Source organism: Rhinolophus sinicus, linkage group LG07, assembly GCF_036562045.2.
Source record: "Rhinolophus sinicus isolate RSC01 linkage group LG07, ASM3656204v1, whole genome shotgun sequence".
NCBI classification, from domain to species: domain Eukaryota; kingdom Metazoa; phylum Chordata; class Mammalia; order Chiroptera; family Rhinolophidae; genus Rhinolophus; species Rhinolophus sinicus.
Window position 1 is genome coordinate 50,432,509 of NC_133757.1, and position 22,142 is coordinate 50,454,650.

The 22,142-nt window shown below is 38.6% G+C and overlaps 2 protein-coding genes across 8 annotated transcripts in view; both read right to left on the bottom strand.

Moving 5' to 3' along the window:
* Window positions 1-651: 651 nt before the first annotated feature.
* Window positions 652-11,583, bottom strand: MSS51 (MSS51 mitochondrial translational activator). Its single transcript, XM_019745892.2, has 7 exons — window positions 8,645-11,583; window positions 4,258-4,484; window positions 3,818-3,973; window positions 3,101-3,225; window positions 2,329-2,895; window positions 1,894-1,987; window positions 652-1,562 (listed from the first exon to the last, which is right to left on the bottom strand). The coding sequence occupies exons 2-7, from the start codon at window positions 4,458-4,460 to the stop codon at window positions 1,343-1,345; spliced, it is 1,365 nt and encodes a 454-aa protein (XP_019601451.2). The 5' UTR covers window positions 4,461-4,484; window positions 8,645-11,583; the 3' UTR covers window positions 652-1,342.
* Window positions 11,584-11,738: 155 nt separating this feature from the next.
* Window positions 11,739-22,142, bottom strand: part of PPP3CB (protein phosphatase 3 catalytic subunit beta) — a 44,226-nt gene continuing 33,822 nt past the window's right edge. For 2 of the 7 annotated variants that reach the window (XM_019745897.2, XM_074339590.1), the window contains 4 exons: window positions 20,402-20,483; window positions 19,566-19,663; window positions 14,773-14,802; window positions 11,739-13,360 (listed from right to left, as the gene is read on the bottom strand). In XM_019745897.2, the coding sequence (XP_019601456.2) occupies window positions 13,182-13,360; window positions 14,773-14,802; window positions 19,566-19,663; window positions 20,402-20,483 (389 nt within the window). In that variant the 3' untranslated portion in view covers window positions 11,739-13,181. Of the gene's footprint in view, window positions 13,361-14,772; window positions 14,803-19,565; window positions 19,664-20,401; window positions 20,487-22,142 lie in introns of all 7 variants that reach the window. The other 5 variants (XM_019745893.2, XM_019745896.2, XM_019745894.2 and 2 more) reach the window with 3 other exon arrangements.

Below are 22,142 nucleotides of genomic sequence, written 5' to 3' on the forward strand. Positions count from 1 at the left end.
CCACCAAAAATACCTTCTATGCTTTGGGGCCTCTAAGCTTTTGCTATTGTCCTATTGTCCTGAAATGCCCTGAAATGCCCATCTGGTTCATAAAATTCTAATTCACAAAACCTTCACTGTCACTTAGCAAACTGATCCCTCTTTTCATTCCATTTTCTTAGTACTACAGGCCTCTCTCATGGTTCCTATTCCACATTGCATCTTATAATAAGGGTATTTATGTATATCCATTATTTCCCTTCCTGGGTTAAAAATAAGGACTATCTCTCATTCAACTTTGTATCTCCCCAAAACCCTAATACAGTACCTTTCCCATGGTAGGTACTAACAAAATATTTTGAATGAATCAATGAATTCTAATATCCCCCATATCAGAGTGGGCAATAAGAATGTCTAGGTATGTGTCAGGGTTGGGGTGGGGCATAGAGGTCATGGCAAGATTGTAGGCATGAATACCTAGGGAAGTCCTAATCCTGAGAGTGTGAGGAGAGAAGGCAGACACTAGTCAGGGAGTGGCTGAGAATGGCAGGCCTACACCGAGAGCTGAACTTAATCACTCCTTTGACAAGAGAGAAACCTCCAACTGTGGGGTGTTATGTGTAGACAAGTAATACTTGCCAGTGAACAGGAAATAAGATAAAACAAGTGATGTAAGCCCCAAACTGAGTTTATTGTGGTAAAGACTAAGTGATTCACAAAGAATTCCAGTATATTCAAATAAAGTCTGACATAACTTGGAATATCTAAAATACAACACCAGGGCAAAAAGCTGCTCTAGGTTAGAAGCCCCCAACAGCAAATAGGAAAATGAAACATTTGCCTCGAAAAAGCCAGGAAACAGAACAGTATGCCCACCCTTCCCCAGGTTCCCAACCACTTCTCTGACTTGCCCATTCTTGCACCATGTCGGGTCATTCTCGCCTCTCCACTTTTTAACCCAAACTGCTGGATAAGAAAGAAGTGTTTTTCGGAATAAGGTGTCGTTCTTCTCCTCGGTGCGATCTGGTTCTTCTCCTCTGGTTCTTCTCCTCGGTGTGATCTGGTTCGAGTCAAAAGGTGTAACTTTCTCACAAAGGAAACTGTTAGGAACTACAGGCTCTGGAAAGCCTGACAGCAAAGCCTCTCGCCACACATTAGGTAGAGAATCCTGTCTCTAGAAGCTATTAGCAGCTAAGCTCTTGGAAATGAGTCACATCACATATTGTGCTGCCATTCAGCTTGGAACCTTTACCTGGACAAGTGAATGTGGGTTTCAAAGTTGGCGACAAACTGGCATCAGCAGGGTACTTTCATCACAACCTCCCTCTTTTCTAGGCATCCAGTCAGAATCCCGCCCAGCTATTTAAAGCCCACCATCTACTTTCTCTTCTAATTGCCCCTGACCCAGCTGGCAGCAGCTTCCAAGAAACATGATATAGTAGGCACTGCTATATACTGGCTGCTTGTTGGGGTTGGAATAGACCTGTTCAGGTTTGAGCGACGTGAAAGGGTTAGCTCCATAGGCAGTGATGTGTGTATCCAGGTCTGCCAGAATCTGCAAAGAAGCTGCCAGCTCCTGTTGGCTATGGGAGACAGATAAGAAAAATAGTTCTGCTGATTATGAGGAAGATGGGAAATAGCTCAGAACTTGACATTTCTGGACTCATCAAGCCCAAAAATTACCTAAGACTACACGAGGCAAGGACTATCCCTCCCTCCCAAATGTCTCACGAATCACTAGATTAACTAACATAATAAGCCTTTGCTCCAAGGGGAGATAAAAGCCAATTGTGGGAAGGAAGAAATTCCTCACCAGAAGGCAGAAGATGAGGAAGGGGGAGAGCAATAGCTCATCTATATAAAGAGAGGTGTGAGTAAGTCGGGGAGATATCACAAATACGAAAAGATCGAAACCTGTAAACAGTAATCAAAGTAGGGATCTCATAGTCACGCAGTAGCAGAAGGGTGGGCACCCAAGCCTCCATCAAGTCCGGAGAAGCATGGAAACCTAAGGAACAAAAATTGAGAAGGTAAAAAAATAATTGAGATGGGAATAGAGAGGGGAAAGGCTGAGGTAGACCCTAAGCAAGATAATTCTCTGCTTGTGTCTACCCTGACCCTCACCTTGCTCACTGCTAATGTTCCTTTACCACTATCACCCACCCCATGTTCTTCAGTGGAAAATTCTGAACCCAGGTGTAACACATATGGCTAATGATCAACAAGGTCCTCATCACATTGTGTTTACCTGGCCAAATGAATGGGATTCCAAAGATAAAAGATACAAGAGTCAGGATGGAAAACTCCCAGAGGACCCACCCAGTAGTCTCCTGAACCAATGAATCTTACCTGGATGGAATGCCACCACCAAATCTGGATGGGCTGTCTGCCCAGTCTCCACCTGCTCCTCCCAGAAGTTATGATAGAGGCCCCTATGGCCACTAAGCTGAACTGTGCCAGGTTCCAGGGGTGAAGCTGAGGTGTTCTGTGAAAAGCCGGCAGCTACATCTACACCCACCATGATTATACGGAGGCCAAGGTGTCCAGGAAACATGTAACCAAGCTCATCATAGTCCCCTGAGCGAGTGAGGAATGTCTCCGCATGGGAAGCACCAACTACATGAATGGTGCTTCCGCCAGTCTTCTTAACATTTATCCCCAAAGCCCGAAGCCCCAGGCCCAGCGTCAAGGGCCGTGACAGGGCATCTGTCAGCAGTCGCTTCAAAGAGTCCTTCAGGACATCTGGGTCTGGCCTTGGGCGTCCTACACTGGCCCACAGGGTGGTCATGGCACGACTATCCAGCACAGCATCCAGTGCAGCATCTAGCTGTAAATGCCGCATAGAAAACCAGGTGTCCCAGCCCTGCACAACGTTCGTCGGCCATGACCAATGTCCCGAGGGTAGGACAAAATCACCTGCAGGGAACAAGGAACAAGAAGTGACCAAATCCTTCCCTGGCTTCAATATTCCCTCTCTGTTCACTCGCCCAACCTGTGACCAGGAATAGCCCACAACCCTCAGCTCCTCATTCTTTGCTCATAACAACATGCTTTCATATCTTTCTCCAAGTATGACCACCTTTGACCATTATGGCAGAGTTTCCCAACACCACCACTCCACCTGTGACCAGAAGCCACTCCATGAGACGGTCCACAGCTACGAGACGCAGCTCTTGACAAACTCTCCTGTGTGCTGGCCAGTCTGACCTCTGACACTCTGGACCACAGTAATAGACATTTCTGCACCTGAGAGAATGAGCCCAGAAAGAGATGTTCCTATACCTCAAAGGTGAATGGGGAATTCTGGGAAAGGGAATTGATAGTCCTGCACCTAGGAAGAAAGATTACTGGGTAAAGAAGGTAGAGAGAGAAATGATGGCAAATGCACCAAATCTGGGGATTTCTTTTAGCAGGAGAGGCAGAAGAGACAGGAGAGACAGGGAATGTAATTTTTCTTTTGGGTCTGAGTGACACCTCAGTCTCTATCAGCAACAACTCACTTCTTCCACCCCTTACAGAAAAAAATAACACCAGGTGTTTGTGGCTGCCCTCTGATCAAGGTTATGGCTCAACCCCAACCTTCCCAGAACAGATTGTGTTCTTACCCTTTGAGGACTCAAGAGGTGGAAGGTAGAGAGAATTGTACTGTGGTCTCTGCCTAACCACCCCATAACACCAAAAATAAGCAGGAGTCCAACCCTTTTCTAATCTCTCTGTGGCCTGGATGAGGAGTGGGCCATAAGTTATTCTGAAAGCTCTCAGACCTTTCTTCCCACAACGAGGTCTTAGAACCGGATCATTTCTTGGATGTCTCCCCTATTAGCCCCTGACTAGTCACCTCTTGCAGTGCCTGAGGACCTTGGAGTCTGAAAGGCCACTAGGGAGTGCTTTACAGTGAGCACAGAATCGGAATGTGTCCTCCATCTTCTGGAACATTTCTTGAGGGCATCGAAATCCAAAGTCTGATACAGGAGTACCCCCATCTATCACCAACCTGCAGAGACAGCATGGAGGAGGAGTGGCAATAGGAAAAAGAATATCTCCAAAATCTGCCATGACCCCAACCTTTCCTTCTATATATTTTCTCCTACTCCCATCATTTCTCACTTAAGTAAATTATATTTCTTAAATTTCTATGGTAATAAAACTGGCAAAATTGAGGATGAGAAAATCCCTCATTGCAAATACTCCATAATCCCCAAGTTAGACTCCCTCTCCACCTTTTGAAATCACTTCTATCAGAAACAATGTATTGCTCTTCCACAGTTAGTCACTCACTTGTATTCTTCATAGCTTTTCATGTTCAGTTTTTGAAGAATCAGCTGGGGTAGGCCAGGAACATTATTCTCCAAGGAGTGGAAGCCAAGTGCATCAATGCTAGGGCCAGGTTTTGAGAGAGTCAGAGGCACAGGGGTCTCAACCATGGGAGCCACCGATGAGCGGGACTTCTTGTGCCTTCGTCGTCGGGGCCGTGGAGCCATGGCCTGTCCACTGATACCTGGGGACTACATATGTAGACAAGATATGGAGTGGAATTTTGCAAGCTGGATACGTATGACATGTTTTCACATGTTTGACCTTTCACTTCTCATTCCAGTCTTTTAGACCCAGGTATCAGTAAGATTTATTTCGTATCTACTGATTATTGATCACTACAGACCGTTGTGAAAAACAGAGGGGAGATAATTACATACGAAGTTCGATATATAATAAAAATATGTATGTAAGTAATACATAGAAAAAGGTCTGGCAGGGCTCATAAAACCGATTAACACAGGGAAACTGAGTTGATCAAAGGGGACTTTAGATAATTGTAATGTTTGACTTTTTTATACAAAGAGCATGTTCATATTATTATTAGTGTATTTCAAAAATCAATTTAAAAGAGAAAAACACAACAGAAGTTTTGGCTGCCCCAAACTACTAATTGGAGAATTAGTCAATCTAATCTAGCTGGCAAAGTTACATTCATTTTAAAAGACCTATCATCACATTTATACATAATACACCAAGAAGTAGAATTTAAATGCAATACAAAATGGGCACCACAATGCTAAGAGTTATACAGTCAATGTAAGTTAGGCAAATTATGAGAAAAATTTCCTAAAGAGGTGAGTTTTGAAGTAGAACTAAGTCTACACCCACCCACTACCTAGCAGGAACTCTGTGATATCCTCTTTTCCTGGTTTATCTTCTCTCATTCCTTCCACAAGGGGTAAGTAAACAAAAGGGACTGCATTGGGCAAAGTAAAAACATCCATTCAATCAATAAATACTTAGTTATAAACATAAAATCATTCACAAAACACTATAATGGAAAAAGTCATGAAAAATATACTTCACATCTAAATGTCTTAGAGATTAAATGTAAACTATAGTGTAAAACAGCATATCAATCCTATAAGAAAAGTGAAACTAAAGCACTAATGGGAGACAGACGAAGAAAGTCTCTTTAGTTGATGAGCTATAGAAAGACTTTATGAAGCAGGGAGCAGCTGGACTAGACCATAAAAGATGGTAATGTTTTGAATACAAGGAGATAGGAAAAAAGTAATTCTAGACAGAAAAGAGACTGAACACAAATGTCGATGGTAACATTCTGAGAATTAATGAAACAAAATGGCTTGAGCCTGATTATTGAGTCTAAACCTAACCATAAGAGCTAAAACTACAAAGTCTTAGAAAAGCACATAGGGAGAGAGCTTCATGACACTGGATTAGGCAAATTCTTGGATATGACACCAAAAGTACAGGCAACAAAGGAAAAATTGATAAGTTGGACCATCAAAATTAAAAACTTTTGTGCATCAAAGGACAGAGTAAAATCAAAACCCACAGAATGGAAGAAAGTATTTGCAAATCATATATAAGAGATTAATATCCTGAACACATGAATAACTCCTAAAACTCAACACCACCAAACAAGTCAATTAAAAAATGGGTAAAAGACTTGAACAGACATTTCTCCAAAGAAAATATACAAATTTCCAAAAAGCACATGAAAAGATGTTCAACATCACTAATTATTAGGAAAATGCAAATCAAAACCTCATGGTATCACTTTACACCCATTAGGATGACTATTATTAAAAATAAATAAAATAAAAATAACAAGTGTTGATAAAGATGTGGAAAAATTGCAACCTTTGTGCACTGATGGTAGAAATGTAAAATGGTACAGCCACAATGGAAACCAGTATGACCACTCTGCCAAAAGTTAAACAGAGAATTACCATATGACTCAGCAATTTCACTCCAAGGTATATACCCACAATAATTGGAAACAGGTACTTGAACAAATGCTTATATACAAATGTTCATAGCACCACTAATCACAATAGCCAAAAAGAAGAAATAACCCAAAAGTCTACCAACAGATGAATAAATAAATTTTGGTATGTATGTAATGTATTATTCAGCAGTAAAAAGGAGTGAAGTACTGATATAGGCTACAACATGGACGAACTTCAAAAATTATGCTAAGTAAAATAAGCCAGACACAAACGGTCACATTATATGATTCCATTTGTATGAGATACCAATAATAAGTAAATCTAGAGATAGAAAGCAGATTCATGGTTGCCAGGGCTGGGTGGAAGAGGGAATGGGGAGTAACTGCCTAATGGTTATGGAGTTTTCTTTTGGGGTGATGAAAATGTTTTGGAACTAGACAGAAGCGGTGGTTGCACAACAATGAGAATGTACTAAATGACATTTAATTGCTCACTTTAAAAGGATTTTGTTAATGTGAATTTCACCTCAATTTAAAAAAAAAAAAGGTATCCATAAAAATGGAGAAGCTAATACGTTATTAATCCCCAGATTAACTACCTCTGGGGACAGGGAAATAAGGATTAAATATATTGATAGTGGTTGGTTTTAGTGTGAATGAGGTAACTATTAAAGTCCAAATTAGAGATCATATTTTGTGACAAAAATATTCTGACATATAATCCTTTTGGATCAGATTTGTTAGGGAAAAAACTCCAGAACTATCATTCAGCTAAAATGTAGGTGGTAAAACAAACCCTCCCGGAATCATCCAGCTAATATCCATTCTGTTACAACGTGGCTCTTGCAAAGCCCTCTCCTCAAGTTAACAGAGGAACGAATTTGTAATTTCCTTTGTACTTTCTTTCTCCTCATCCTTTCATTCCACCACTTTCATCTCTCCCCTCATCCCACAAATCAACGGATGGTTTCACAGTGCACAGAACCGAGTTAGCTAAGCTCATATGCATACCATACCTCCTAAATTCCCACCAATAAAGAAGAAATTAGACTTAATGATATTTTAGGATTTAAGAGTCACGTCCCTTTACAAAAGGGTGGATGGAATTGTTGCCTTCACACGTTTGGACCCCATTTCCAACAAGTGACCTGACTCTTCTTCCCTCCATTTTTAATCACCACACATTCTCCTCATATTTCCATAATCATTGCATTTCGAGAAACATGTATCTGCTCTATCTACCCAGCTCCCTCAGGCAAGATAACACTTTAAATCTGGAAAGAATGGACTCGTCTTTTGTTTATAGGTAAGGAGGGACAGTATCTTTGAGACAACTAGAGTCTTAAATCCCAGGAGTAATAATAAATATCTCCCTGATATTCAGTCAAAAGTCCTTATGCTGCAGTGGAAGTCCAGTAAGGCCAGAAAGGTACAGCCTTACTTATCTGCCTTGCCCAAGATAGGTCTTCCTCCAACGGAAGATTAACTCTTGGCTCTCTGGGAGTTGGTTGAACTGGCTGGAAGTCAAGTCACACAGCTGGGGGAGAAGTGGTGCTGGTGAAAGCCCTGATGTCATACTTTCCTGCGTCTAGAGTGGGTTCATGATACAAATGAGTTAATTTGCGGGCAGGGAGGTAAGAAGGTCAGACGAAGGAGCTGGGTCTTTGCACTTGCACCTACATATATCATCAGGCTCATGTCTGAATTTGTGTACCCCTATCCCAGACCCAGGTTCCCTGGTTCTAAGTTTGCTACAAGGAGCCCTAGAATCCTCCAAGGTCAAGATGAGGGTGGGGACAGAGAAATGAAGGCAAAAAACCGAGGGGACAAGGGAGAAGTTGGCAAAAATGATCTATAGTAAGCTTCCAGAATTTTCCAGAGTTCAGGGTCTGCCCTACCTAGAAAGGGAAATCATTTTAACGTTTTTCTAGCCACCCCTAGTGATTTGGGCTCGAATTTATTCCCAGCATATAAAAGAAAAAACACGAACTGGAAGGACCGGAGCAGAGAGGAGACATGAACTGGATAGCCTAGAGAAATTCCTATCCTTCACCTCCAAATCCTCTAAGTTACTGGTCTATTCCTGGACCTACGTCTCCCACCTTTCTCCCTCCTTCCACCAAAAGCCTTAAGTTTTACCTAAACCACAGTCATCCTGTATCCTGACCAGGAAGGCCCATCTAATTTTCTCTAATTCACCAGCAAATACAAAACATCTTTGGAGAAGAAGGGAAGAGAAGGGGAGTAAAGCCTAGTCAATGGGGACCCTCAAAGGGGTTGAGAAAGAAAAAGAGAAAAGGAGAAATCCATTAGGCACATCCTCTTACAACCACATTCAGAAGCTTAATCAGTGCTTAACACTCCCTGGAGTGTTAAATACTTTCCTCAACTATAATCTATGCAAGCAAACTGGCTGATGGAAAAATAACTTACCCTGCTAAGTCCTCGGCTTCCTTCCTTCTCTATTTCTTCCAAGTGAAGTGAATGCTTGATCTCTTCAGATCTAAGTTGTGGCTGACTTGCAGCTGTCCCTTCATATCACCTTCCTTTGCAAACTGCTGAAATGCTGGGACGCTGTGGTTAGGTGTGCCCTGCCAACCAGACAGACACGCTTAATTCTCCGTAACGAGATAAGTAGGGACCAGGTCTCTTGTCCATGAACTTCTCTCTTTCTGACCTTCCTTCTCTGCCAAGGTGGATCAGAACTCTGTCAACACTCCCAATCTCACCAAAGGCCAGGCAGACTGAGGAAAGATGACACCTACTGCTTCTTGGACCTCTCACCAAGGCAGCATTTCTGCTCTCGGGCTAGTGTCAGGAAAAAACCCGTGGGATTTCTTCAGAAATCAATATTTGGTTGGAAAAGGTAAGCACCAGCCCAGAACAGGAACCCCTGGATTTCTGGATTTCAGCGTAGACCCAGGATGAGTTCCCCCAAGTCCAAAGTCCTTTTTAGAATAACAAACTGCTCAAGTACATCTCAACAATGACGAATCTAGACTTAAATATAATACCCAAGAAAGAATAGAAATGGTCATTTCATGGTAGAGAAGGAAATCAATTTTAGGGGAAACATCCAGAATTAATTTGTACAATTCCCTTTCCCTGAAAGGAGAGCAAGGCACTTTCTGAGTGAATGTCATCAGGGACATTCCACTTGTTTATTTCAAAAGAGAAATAGAGTAGTTGCCCTTATCCACTGGGGATACGTTCCAAGACAGACCCCAAAGTGGATGCCTGAAATTGCAGACAGGACCGAACCCTACATATACCATGTTTTTTCTATACATACATCCCTATGATAATTTATAAATTAGGCACAGTAAGAGATTAACAATAATAAATTATAGCAACATACTGTAATAAATGTTATGTGCATGTGGCATTATTAAGGAAAATAAGGGTTACTTGAACAAGTACTGTGATACCTTGACAGTTGATCTGATATCTGAGAAGGCTATTAAGTGACCAGTGGGAGCATATACACTGTGGATATGCGGACAAACGGATGATTCATGTCCTGGGTGGGATGGAGCGGATAGCATGAGTTTTCATCATGCTACTCAGAATGGCATGCAATTTAAAACTTAGGAATTATTTCTGGAATTTTCCATTTAATATTTTCGGGCCACAGTTGACTGAAACCATGGAAAGCGAAACCATGGACAAGGTGGGACTACTATAACTATTTCTGGAATATGAAAGTAAGCAAGACCAAAATATTAATGACTAAAGATGCAAAGATGCATACTATTTCTAGGAACAGAAAATAAGAATCAACTCAAACATCTGATTCCTCCCTATAATGGATGCCAATCCAGGGAATTCCACATTCCTAGCTCTCATTTTCACTTAGAGTTACAAGCTCCAGAACCTAGGGCACTGGTCCTATATGACTGCAAGATCCGATTTTCTGCTTCCATTTGGCCCCAGCTATGTCACTTACCTGCCTCCATCACACCGGACTGCAGAATCACTTGCCACGAGGTCCTGGAATGTGGCAAATCAAATATACATATGAACAGAGGCAGAGAATGGATTCCAGAAGAACCCGGAACTGTAGAAAGCACAAATTACAAGCAGGGGAGGTGGAAAAAAAGTGTTAAGGATGCAACAGAACATTACATAAGATTGTGTAGAACAGCTATAGACCAAGGAAAATCAGTTGCAATGGGCAAAAATCCTGAATAAGATGGGGTGATTCATTTTAAGCAAAGGTCTCAGGCCACTTTCAAATGTTAACTGCCAGAACATTGGAAGGTTTTGAGTTCTTTTAATAATGGCTGAAATACCGAAGGTACAAGAAGTCAGAGATTATCTTTTCTAACTCAGAAGTGTCATCTTTGAATACATAGAAAAAAATTAATATTGAATAGTAATTTATATTTTTACCATCACTACTGTTTGCTCTAGTAGACCCGATTTGCATTCATCATGGGTTACAAAAAAAAAACCACTTAAAAATACTTGTATGGTTCATTGTGAAACTAGTTATAAAGAAAGACTAGAAGAAAGAGGTTCCTTATTCAACAGGTAGGAAGTGTGGTCTGTGAGGCACTGGGTGATATTCTCCCACGAATGTATACCACTTTTTCTCAGTTCTGTTCCTTTCTTTTACTTTCTCCTTTTTTATTTTCACCCATCAACATAACATTCTTCTTAGTTTGCTAATGATGCTTTATATTTACCCATGGTTCCTACGAACACAATATAACCCTAGTGATGGACCACAGGGCTAAGGAAGTTCCTGTTATCTGATGTACTAGTTAAGCTGCTAATTTAGAGATGCATAGTTTTCAGAAAACAATAACATCAAAAAGAATCTTTAAGGTATGCACTGGGCATAATAACTTTAAAGGCAGCTCACGGACTGGTATGCAAGTTAATATTATAACAAGTAGAAAGTGTAACAATAATTTGAGTTCTGTTTGTTACCAGGAGTTAGGTTAAGTATATACATTCCAAGTTAAATGAATACTTTATAATGTGTATCGTTATAATTATTGTTGAAAACTGTAACTAAAGTTGCTATATGATTATATTATTATAAAATGTTGAGAAATATCCTAATTTCCCTCAATCTGCAAAATTCTATACTTATTTTGATCATGGCAAGAAAATAAAGGAATATGATGTCAGGAAAATGCACTATCACTAGTATCTTTTTTCCTTATTGTTAAAACACTCAATAAATTTCCAATACTACTGTAACAAAATTCTAGACAATAACATTTTCTTTCAATTAAAAGTTAAGTGAAACAGTGATTTTAAATATTAAGATTTAGGAGGCCTAAAACAGGCACCCAGTCCTCGAGCGCTAACTTATGCTCATGTAAAACAAGAGTAACCACAATTAAAAAAAAAAAAAAAAGATAAATTTATGAACACAGAATTTAATTAACCAAATTACATTGAACTATCCATGACATAATCTCTGAAGGATATATCGCAGTTCCGTTACCAGGATTTTCTGATTTGCATGAGGTCAAATCAGACTACATCTTCCAAATAAAACCCAACACAGAGATAGGAGCAGCGGCCCATGCATGGAATTTATTGTGTGCTAATGTTTATAAAATACTCGAATAGTCCTGCACATGCATAATATTTCCAACTTAGACAGGAGACCATACAGGGTGCACTTTCTGGCAAACAAAACAATAGATGGTTCCGCTGCCTGGAGCTCTGAGTTGTATTCCAGGGCATGAGGGAAGCAGGCCACCAGAGTAAAGGGAAATACCAAACTACAGTGGCAATCAATACAGGTCAATAATTGTGAAAAATTAGCACATGGTTCCATTTAGTTTAACCAAGCAGTTCTGTAACTATCAAAAGAAAGTGTTCAACATGCAGTCTTGACTTTTATGCTTCCACTAACAACTGAATGATTGAACAGAACCATTGTTTCTTCTATGTTGCATTGCTTAATCAAAAACACTTCCAGAACATTTTAAAATTTCCTTTGCATCAAAACATAAAAATGATAGAAAGCCAGCAGCAAATCATCCTGGTGGCTATTTAAGCAACTTGAGTACTCACGATAAACTAAAATTTCTCATAACATCTAGGTAACCTATACATGTCGTACCTGTACATCATAGGTCTATATATTAAATATTTGCAAAATGAAAACATGCATACACAAAATACGTCAAGTTTTACAGACATGATTTGAATTAAAATTTACTTTGACAATGTACAAACTTCTTTTAAAGTATCTTAAATGAGTAATTCTGTAATTCTTCATAATTTTGAAATTTTAGAGGTTTTCTTCTTAAATCTCTGGGGTGTAAATCTCAAAAGACCTGGGCAAAAAGATTCTAAATTAATTTTTGGATTTGTGTTCAAGTAACAGAGTCTTCCTAGAAATAGGTGATGCATTCATAGTTGAAAAATACCAAGACTATATTACAGAATTAGCCACATTTAAGAATACAGACCTGAGGTTCTGCATTTTGTATAAACGCCAACTGGGTTTCTCAGCATTTTGCCCATAATTCAAAATACAGCTTAGTAACCTCAGAAATGTATTTTAAGACCATGCTAATTCATCCTTTAAAGACATTTCATAGGGGGAAAAAAGTCCATGTTAGCTCTTAGGCTTACATTTGAAGTCATGGCTGAAAAACAAAATCTAACTCTACTGAGGGGAAAAAGAAATCTCATTTGTAAACTTAAATGTGTGAACCACAAGCATAACTGGAGGTGCAGTTGCCCTCCACTGGAAATTGCCCCAAGCCCCTTGCTCACTGCTCCCCACTTTGGCAGCGATGACCCAATCTGATCAGATAGCACAAGATGTCCCAGGGCCCTCAAGCCTCCATCCAGGAAGGGGGCTGGGGTCTCAAAAGCACAATGGTTTCTCCAGAGGGACTGTGACATTTACAGTCAGCTTGGCCGACCCCTCCAGCTCCTCGGGTGATCTGTCCATTTGGGGCCCGAGATGTGAGAGTCCCTGGGAAGCCGTGGGTCACTGGGCACTATGGTTGCCAGTCCCGTGGTTCTCTGTGGCATGTGCGGTGTTCAGAGAATTGAAACCATCTTGCTGTACAGCATCTTTCCGGGGTGGCATTCTCTCATTGATCCTATCCAAACCCTTTGCCTCTTCAAAACTGCAGATTCTATGTGGTGGAGAGAATCCTCGTATTGCTTAACAAAATGCAAATTTGATAAGTCAGTAATTGAAAAACACTTCCGAGATTTCAAAAACATAATTAATGATTTTTAAGAAGAAAGAAATTAGCTCTATGTAGCAACATTTAAATCTTACTTTAACTGAATCCTATCCACATTCCAGACTTCCCCTTAAAATGTGAAATATTTAAACCTAAATATAAATATGATAGCTTCATAGATGACAGTGTTAGCATAGCCTTTTTAAAAACCCCAAAACACAAAAACAACCCTCCCCTGACCCCAAAATCAACCTCCAGACAATGGTCTCGGGGTCCTAGTCTGACTTCTACTGCACAGTTATCGCCTAATTCAGACCCCAAGATCACCATTACTAGTGACTATCACAGTAAGACAGCATCAAGAGTGGGGGCAAGTGAGGAGGCTAAACAAGGTTAATCCTCAACATACAAATCTGTACCAAGAGCTTTGGAGGAGAAAGAGGTAAAGGGAAGTTAAAATTTAGCAGTTCAGAACTATCTTGGAGGTCAAGGTAGCATCACCCCATCACCACCAATATGAAATGGAAAAGGTGGGAAATGCCTCCAGGAGTTAGATCTGTGTTTGGCTGGTAGCAAAATGTGCTTATAGCTTCTTATTTTAGGAGATGTTGTTTTTAATTCTCTGGCCATTCACTGCATGTCCTTTGGAAACCCAAATCAAAATAAATGGCAATTCTTCTCCTCCTCCAATTGTTATGGTTTCTCGTGTACTTCATCTGGAATGATGCATCCTACATTATTAAAATGTGCATAGATTTCCACACTACTGGTTACAATCTGGTTGCTTTAAAAATGTGGAATCTTAGGACTCAGAGTCTGTGCATGTGAACCAAATAAATGGTTGGGCAGCAAAGCATTTAGCAATGTGTAATATCAAGCCAATATATGATATACATGAATACAATATTATCAGCAAACACTAGCCCAAACTACAGGAAAAAAAAAAGTATCCTAGTGACAGCTCCTGCACTCTCAGTGAATTACTGGAAACTGAGTAAAAACAAATTCAAACCTTTATCTAGAGGGGGTTTCACTTAGGAAAAAAATAATCTGAGTAGCATAGAATCATGCAAAATATGGCATAGATCTTTATATGCAACTTTAAATGTTATGATATTATAGCATAACATGCTGCACTCTAAAGAATTCAGGAACATTAAATGCTAGTTGCATATTATACTATAATACACAAGGGGAAAAACCAGCTCGTCACTATGAAATCAGTCTTTGTGATTTAAAAAAAGAGGAATGTGACTTCCACTTGATAAGTCAGTGAGTCTGATTCATCTTGGGCTGTGCAAGCTAGGAGTAAGACACACCCACAGGACCTCTCTGATGCCCTCCCACACCACAGATCTCTGCCCAGCGCAAGGACTCTGATCGTACCTTTTTCAGCCTCAATAGCCTCAACTGTGGCTGTACAGAAGTGAGCAGAGGCATGCAAAATGAATGAGAGAGATGAGAAGGGTCATATTGTACAGCAGAAAAGGCAATGATCACTTAAAATATCACAGTACCCCACACTACATCATTTACAATTTAACATACATCGTACCATATTAGAGCGCCCCATCCAATCCCCCAATTTCTGACACAGCACAGTTTACACACAGCACTATGACAACATCGCTCAGAGCACAGAACACACAGACCTACTGTAAACACAGACACCTCAGCACCTAAGCAAGTGCACTCCATTAATCACCCATCTTGTATTTTGATGGCCTTAGAAATTTCCAACTTGTTTATTATATCAGATCCATCACAATCACAAGGGAATTCTCTAGGGTGAAATTATGATGGTAGAATTATAGCAGAGGAGCAAATAGGAGATTCTTTACTTTCATGCCTCACTGAAATAATACTCATCACCAGTTAGTTCGCTAAGATATAAACTCTATAGAAGAGTCAGCAATGCTTTTCCTGTTGCTTCTGATTCACAGCGCAAAGCACAAGCTGCAAAAGTTGGTATGGATACAATGAAATTTAAGGGCAGTAAACTTGGCGAGTTACTCTAAGTAGAACAGTTCTGTAGCTGTTCTTTGTGGGTAACTAACCTAAAAGGACCCCTCTTGTCTGCTAGGAACTTCCTTTCTATTCTAACATTGGTGTTCCACATATCTAAAGATATTAACATCTACAGCCTTTAAAAAATCCATTTATGTCCAGTTTATCATGAACTCAAATCTGCCTCAGGTACTAACAGCCTGCATTCTCCAGTAAAGACAGAAAGGCTACTGAGCATCTTTTCAAACCCAGATACCAACTAGAGAAGAATCAAGAGATAGACCTGAGGTCTTACAGGCAATAAATACTAATTATTCCATGATATGGACATACACATAGGTCATATAAATAAGAAATGCATTTTTGGTAAAGCTTGTCTCTGGCCCATTTAGAAAATGTCAACATATTTAGTCATGCATTTTGCAGTCAAAGATTCCTTTGGCTCATTTCTGGGTTTAAACTATCTAGACCACTCTCACTGAAAACCAGGACAAAGACTGCAGAGGACAGTATTGCCAATTCTCCACTTTACCTAAAGTGAATACACTCAGAATATTTAGAACAATAATGCCCCATCCCTTCTATTTTCACTTCTTCTACAATAAAGTCAATCTGAATAATCTTTCCTGAAACAACCTTTTAGCAGTATACGTGATTTAGAAATGATAAATTTTATCCAAAACAGTTATTAATGTGAAAGGACACTGATGAATCTAAGGAATTAAAGTAGACAAAATTAGAAAAGCTTGTTGATCTCAACCAGATAAGAAAATGAATTGAAGACCCAAAAACATAAGATAAATACTAAGTAAAGGAAGAGTTAATTTTCCTTAATTGTTTAAATTACAAATGAAAGCAGACATACTTATTGTATACCCACTGTACATATTACCATTGAAAATATCTAGCCCAGTGCATTTGGAAAATAGTCTTGGAACTTGTCCAGTCAGAAAACTGGGATAAATGACTCATCTCTACTTGATCAGTCTTGGAATTCCTATTCTTTAAAATATGGACTGTTTTCTTTATAATTTAGAAATTGAATGGGGAAAAATAGAATGCCAATCAGAATATTTTTAAAGAGTTTGTGGTAACAGATTTTATATAAACTATTTTATAACTTGTATTATATATGGCAATTAATTAAACATAATGACTTATCACTATAACAATTAGTATCTATTTGAGTGTATCAATCATTTAAAAGTCTATTAATAAATTTTTCAAGTTATGAAATGTGACAATATACTTTTGAAATCATTCTATTTGCTTTTAATTTGATATGCAAAAGCATTTTCTAGGTCAAAAGAACTCTCTGTTCTTTTCTGAGGCTTCTAAATCCTTTGCAGAAACAAAATAGGTATCATACTCAAAACTGCATACCATGTCAAACTTAAATGCTTAGAATTGAAATGGTCATTTGAAACTTAAACATTAAGCTGGAAAGAAAGAGATCTGATAATTGCAAAATTCTATCTGAAAGGCACTATTTTTCCTCTATTTGTTTTCAGTTTTATAGGGCCTCTTGACATGGCCTTAGAAAGTTTGAGTACAGTGCTGTCTCAAACTGCGTTCCACAGTACTACACAGGACATATGATCAAGAGAAACCTGACACTAAAATAGAGATGGCCACATATTTTCCCACATAGGTCTTGGTGAAGGTAGTATTATAGGGCTAGCTCCCAATCAAATTTCCATGAATAAAATGCACACAAAATATGAGTATGAAGTCTTACTCCAATAGAGTTGTGCATCTTATAAAAATACTCAAGAAATATCATAAATTAACTTTAAAGTTACTGAGAAGACAATTTTTATTTTCTGACAATAGGACTGAGGTCTTAGAAGTTAAAAACTTTCTTTTTTTTGCAATACTTAATTCTCAATTATTCACATCAGGAAACATGTCCACTAAAATTTTAAATGTTAGATAAACTTTAAAAAAACACAAAGTTGCAGTTTTTGTGTGTTTCATTATTTGTTTCAAAATGAGTTTATCTTAAGCTAGGGAAATCCCTTCAACCAAATGGTCGAACCACACTATCAAGAGCCATCACTTGGCAGACGGAAGGAGCTATCTAGTTTCCCAAGTTGGACCCCTCAAGCTCAGCACTGGCCAGTAACTCACTCTATGCTGGGAATAGACAGTTCCTTTATTAAAGTTGTCTTTCAAACCTTCTCTGCAGTTGGGGGTGATTTCAAAGTTGGAAGACTGAGCTTCCGGCTGCATGCAAATTAAGAATAAATAGAAGTGCTGAGCTGCCAACAAAGCATGTAATTAGCAGGTGCTAATTGTGAAATCTGAAAGAAACGTTTGCTGTGGATACAACGTAAAAGTAATAATATATCCAAGGATAACTGAGAGACACTGTAGTGTAGATTTATTTAAGTATGAGACCCTTTCAGTTTTCTTTTTCTTTTCTGAACAGAGGAAGAAGGGTATAACATTTTTCAAACTTAAAATTCATCCTTTTCTGGTAACATTGTTGCTACTTTTATTGAATGTTTAAGATATTCTTAGTTTGTTTTAGTCAAATTCTTTTTAGCTCATTTTTGTAATGTTTACAATATAACAAGAAAAATGGAGAGCAAGGAATATAAAGGGAATAAAAGCAGATTTAAAAAAAAAATTTTTTTAAAACTTCATTCAGAATGAAAATTTTAAACTACAATTTCAAAACATCGTTGTATTTCTCACATATGCCATTGGTGGTAGCAGACAACACAATAACATATAAAATAGAACATGTATAGACTACAAGTAGAAATTATTTGTCTACAGGAAAAATTATTTTTATTTATTTATTTAAGCATTTATTGTGAGACTGAGTGAAATGAATTTGTGAAAAGCCAATCTAATGTAAATTTGTTCAAAAATTTAAATTAAATTTTCCTATTTTTTTGCTTTAAAAACTCAGTAGTTATATAACACCAGAAAGAAACTATTAATCATGACTAAGGAAAACATCAGATCTGTCGCTGCCTGTTTTTATAGAGCAGTGACCCTTGGAGGGCTGTCCAAAGTGGCTACAGTAAAATATAAATTAAGCTTTCCATACCACATTTTTTGCTCTTCAACTACAAGGGAAAGAAGTCTGTAACATCCACAACACTCTCTTCTATTTAATCTGTAATGGGCTATCAAAAAGTTAACCCAGTAGTTACACAAATATTTACGCCAAAAAGTTAGGTTTTTTTTTTAATATAAAATATTCAATGAGCCAGATTACAGAAATGCTTTACGTATAATTCTTTTTATTTTCATGCAAAATAAAGGCACACTTAATAACACCCTTTCAATTTTGACTTACAGGATTTTAAGTTCAACCCCTTATAACAATGACTTAATATCTAATGTTACATTCATGTTCAGAATGCAGAGTACAGCAACAAATGCAGCAAACCTCAAAACAAGGTGCTACAAAGTTGCTTCTACATCAAAAGACAGACAAGTGTCTGATTGAGTAATTTAATTTAACATACTTATACAAACATACAGCTAACCTAAAGAAAGACAGACAGATTTAGGAAAGCAGCTACATCTGCAGAGGAAGGAAACAGCATGTTACAGACAGTCAATTATACATAGAACATTTGACAAACACCACAGAAAACAAACTTTGGCATCATTTACCAGTATACAAAACCTTGCACAAGTCTTTTGGCAAGTAAGTGCATAAGTAATGTTCTGGGGCCCAAGCAGATTGTTAATTCTAAAATAAGGTGTCTGATAATAAAAGCATAGTCTAATACAATTACATAAATTAAAAAAATAAGAAACTTGGAATTACATTTCCATTTTAGTAATACGATATATCTTTGGTTCACATTCTGAAACGGGGGCTTTTAAAAGGAAAGCGTGCATTAGACAAACGAATAAAATAAATATTTCAGACATTACGATATGAGCTGCCTCCATATCATTTCATGAAAAGCTGAGAGACTGACCATTGTTTTCAATTGAAATGAATACCCATTCTATCAATTGCCTGCCCGTATTAGGTTATCAATCAGACACTACCTATCATATAGTATTCTGCCTGTGTCAGCTGCTGAGACAGGAACTAAAAAGCAGAAGGAATTCCCTGCATGCATTATGTGTATTATTAGCAAAAGAGTGAGGTGTGCCCCAGTCCATCTGAGGCACAGCAAGTTGCATAACATCATTACCACTTTGCAGGGTCTGCCGTCCTCCAGCCAACACTCCACTAGGCAACATCCCTGTGGGAGTCAGGCCCTTGAGTGTCAGCACACTTTCACTCTCCTCCCTGCAGCAGAGATACAACAAACGTCAGACACTTCCAACAAGACCTTAGTTGAAAAGAGGAGATGGCCCCAGATGTAGGCCATGTATATAATTTATGACATGCACTGCTAGTACCATATTGTCTTCAATTCCAAGATCTAGAGTTTTCCATATTCTAAATGTTTCAGATATGAGGGTGTACCTTATGACTGAGGCATATATTGTTTTCCCTGAAAAGCCTCGTTAAATATATGGTGAGATTCATCATCAGTGGGCATTATACAGTTGAGAAAATATGGTATTTCATATGCTTTCAAGTTCAAATGTCTGATGTAATCACTTTTGCAAACAAATTTTTAAAAACGATCCATTTATGTGCACTCTTAAACCTGTTCTTCCTGAATTAACCCCAGGAAGATAATTTATGGCTCCAGAAAAAGGGACTTCCTATGCAGACGAGCAAGTTCATCAGGAATACTCTAAAAATTGTCCCTTCCTTCCTATCCTGCTGTAATTTTCAAAGTGTACACCTAGTACTTTCATCACAGAAGGACAAGAGATACCAAAGGTGAGCAATAATAATCACAAGGCTCAAAAACCCCAAGTTTCAAAGGGACTGTGTTCTCCTCTTCAATATGTAAATATATGACTAACTTGTTTTAGAACGCTACTATATTAGATGTCAAACAGTACACTGCTTGTAACAAAGGGCAATAAAGTAATTTCTATAAAACAAATTATCAGGAAAATGTATCATTACCTGAGGACAGAGAAGACCCTTGCCATCTTGCCAATTGCTCGAATTTTGTTTCTTATGATTTCTTTCCGGGCTGCAGCTGAACCTACTTTCAATGGAATAAATAGAAAGAAAGACTCAAGTTTAGGGCATTCACACTTGTACCATTCTATTAGCCTAGTCCACACTCATCTGAACCAACATCAAGCCCCCTGCCACCAGCTCACATGGAGGAGACTAGATGAACTCATGCCAAAAAGCTTCTCGCTGCTTCAATGTTTAGCTCAGCACTGGTCTAATACTGGGATTTGATACAGATACAAATGAAGAGTAATCCACAAACTTTATGACTCTCACACTACTGACTAATTAGTAAAACGTCAACGGGAAAGAAACTAGAGCCCAATCTGTATCACAAACCAGAGAACAACAACAACAAAAAAGGCAACAACCCTAGGGTCTTTGTTTAATTCTCATGAGAGCCGATGGCATGCAGACTAACAGACAAGAATTGGTAAGAGCCTACAGTCTTCTGTTTACGATAAAAGCCTTTGACATGCAGGCTGGAAATATCCCATCATACTGTGACAAAGTAAGCTTCCTTGCTCTCTAAAAACAATGGTATGAAGCAACTACTGTGCAGGTGACCCAAGACTAAGGACCATACCAGCATTTCAACAACAATGCACATCTCAACCTTGTGGACTAGGTATCCTCTAAGGTCATGCAAATATATACAAGCTCTCACATCCTGAGGTGAGCATGACACAAGGCGCGTGAGCAATGAGAAAAGACTCCCTAAAAAACATGGCTAAGGGGTCACTAATGTTTCATTCCAAAGGGTTAGCTGTGCTGCCTATCAGTGATATAGAAGAGAATACACCAACATAACTGGATCTCTGGCTAACGAAACACTGAAAGGTTCTATCTTCCTTTCCTTGGCCTCCAAAAAGAACAACAACCATCTCAGTCCTGTCGTCTCATATATAGCAACTAGAATCACTCTGGACCCGAGAGTGTAGTGCCTGAGAACTGTGCTTCAACATGATGAAAACACACATATGGAAGCACCATGGTTGAGGAGAAGGTTAAGGAAAGGCTAAAGACACCAGACCAAAAAGGGTCTTATACAGAGGTCTGACCACCATAGTCTTCTGGGCTAGAGTATCTCATTTAAAATTCAAGCATCCCACAAATACAAATAATTAAAAACTAAGATGATGACTGGACCTTCCTGCAAGGAAACAGAAAAAGAAATCCAATTTCAAAGATGAAAACAAAAGGCATATTTTACAGAAAATAGGCTCCATGACCATGTTTATAGTGCTCGAAAGGGCAATATTATGAGCACTGAAGCCACAGCTTTAACAAGTCCAAAACTGTGTAGGTACCACGGCACTGCACAGGTATTTTTAAGATGTGGAGGGAAAATAATTACTAGAAGTCTCAGAATCAGAGAATTTTAGAATTTGAAGAGACACTGGAGATATTGCAAAGTTCAATCTCATTTTATAGACAAGTAAACTAAGTTTACTACACGGCTTTTCCAAGAACATTAAGTCTGATTCTCTTCAAATAAATTAATATGAACATTTTGTTTTAAAATAGACAGAATTTTTAAAATAGCTAGGAAAGGAGTATAGGGATGGGGAAGATGGATGTAATGAGGTAGATCCATATTTTCAGTCTTAATTTATATCTGTAAAATTGAAAGATATGTAAACTACACTGATTTCAAATTTAAAAATTCACTAAGATATAAAAA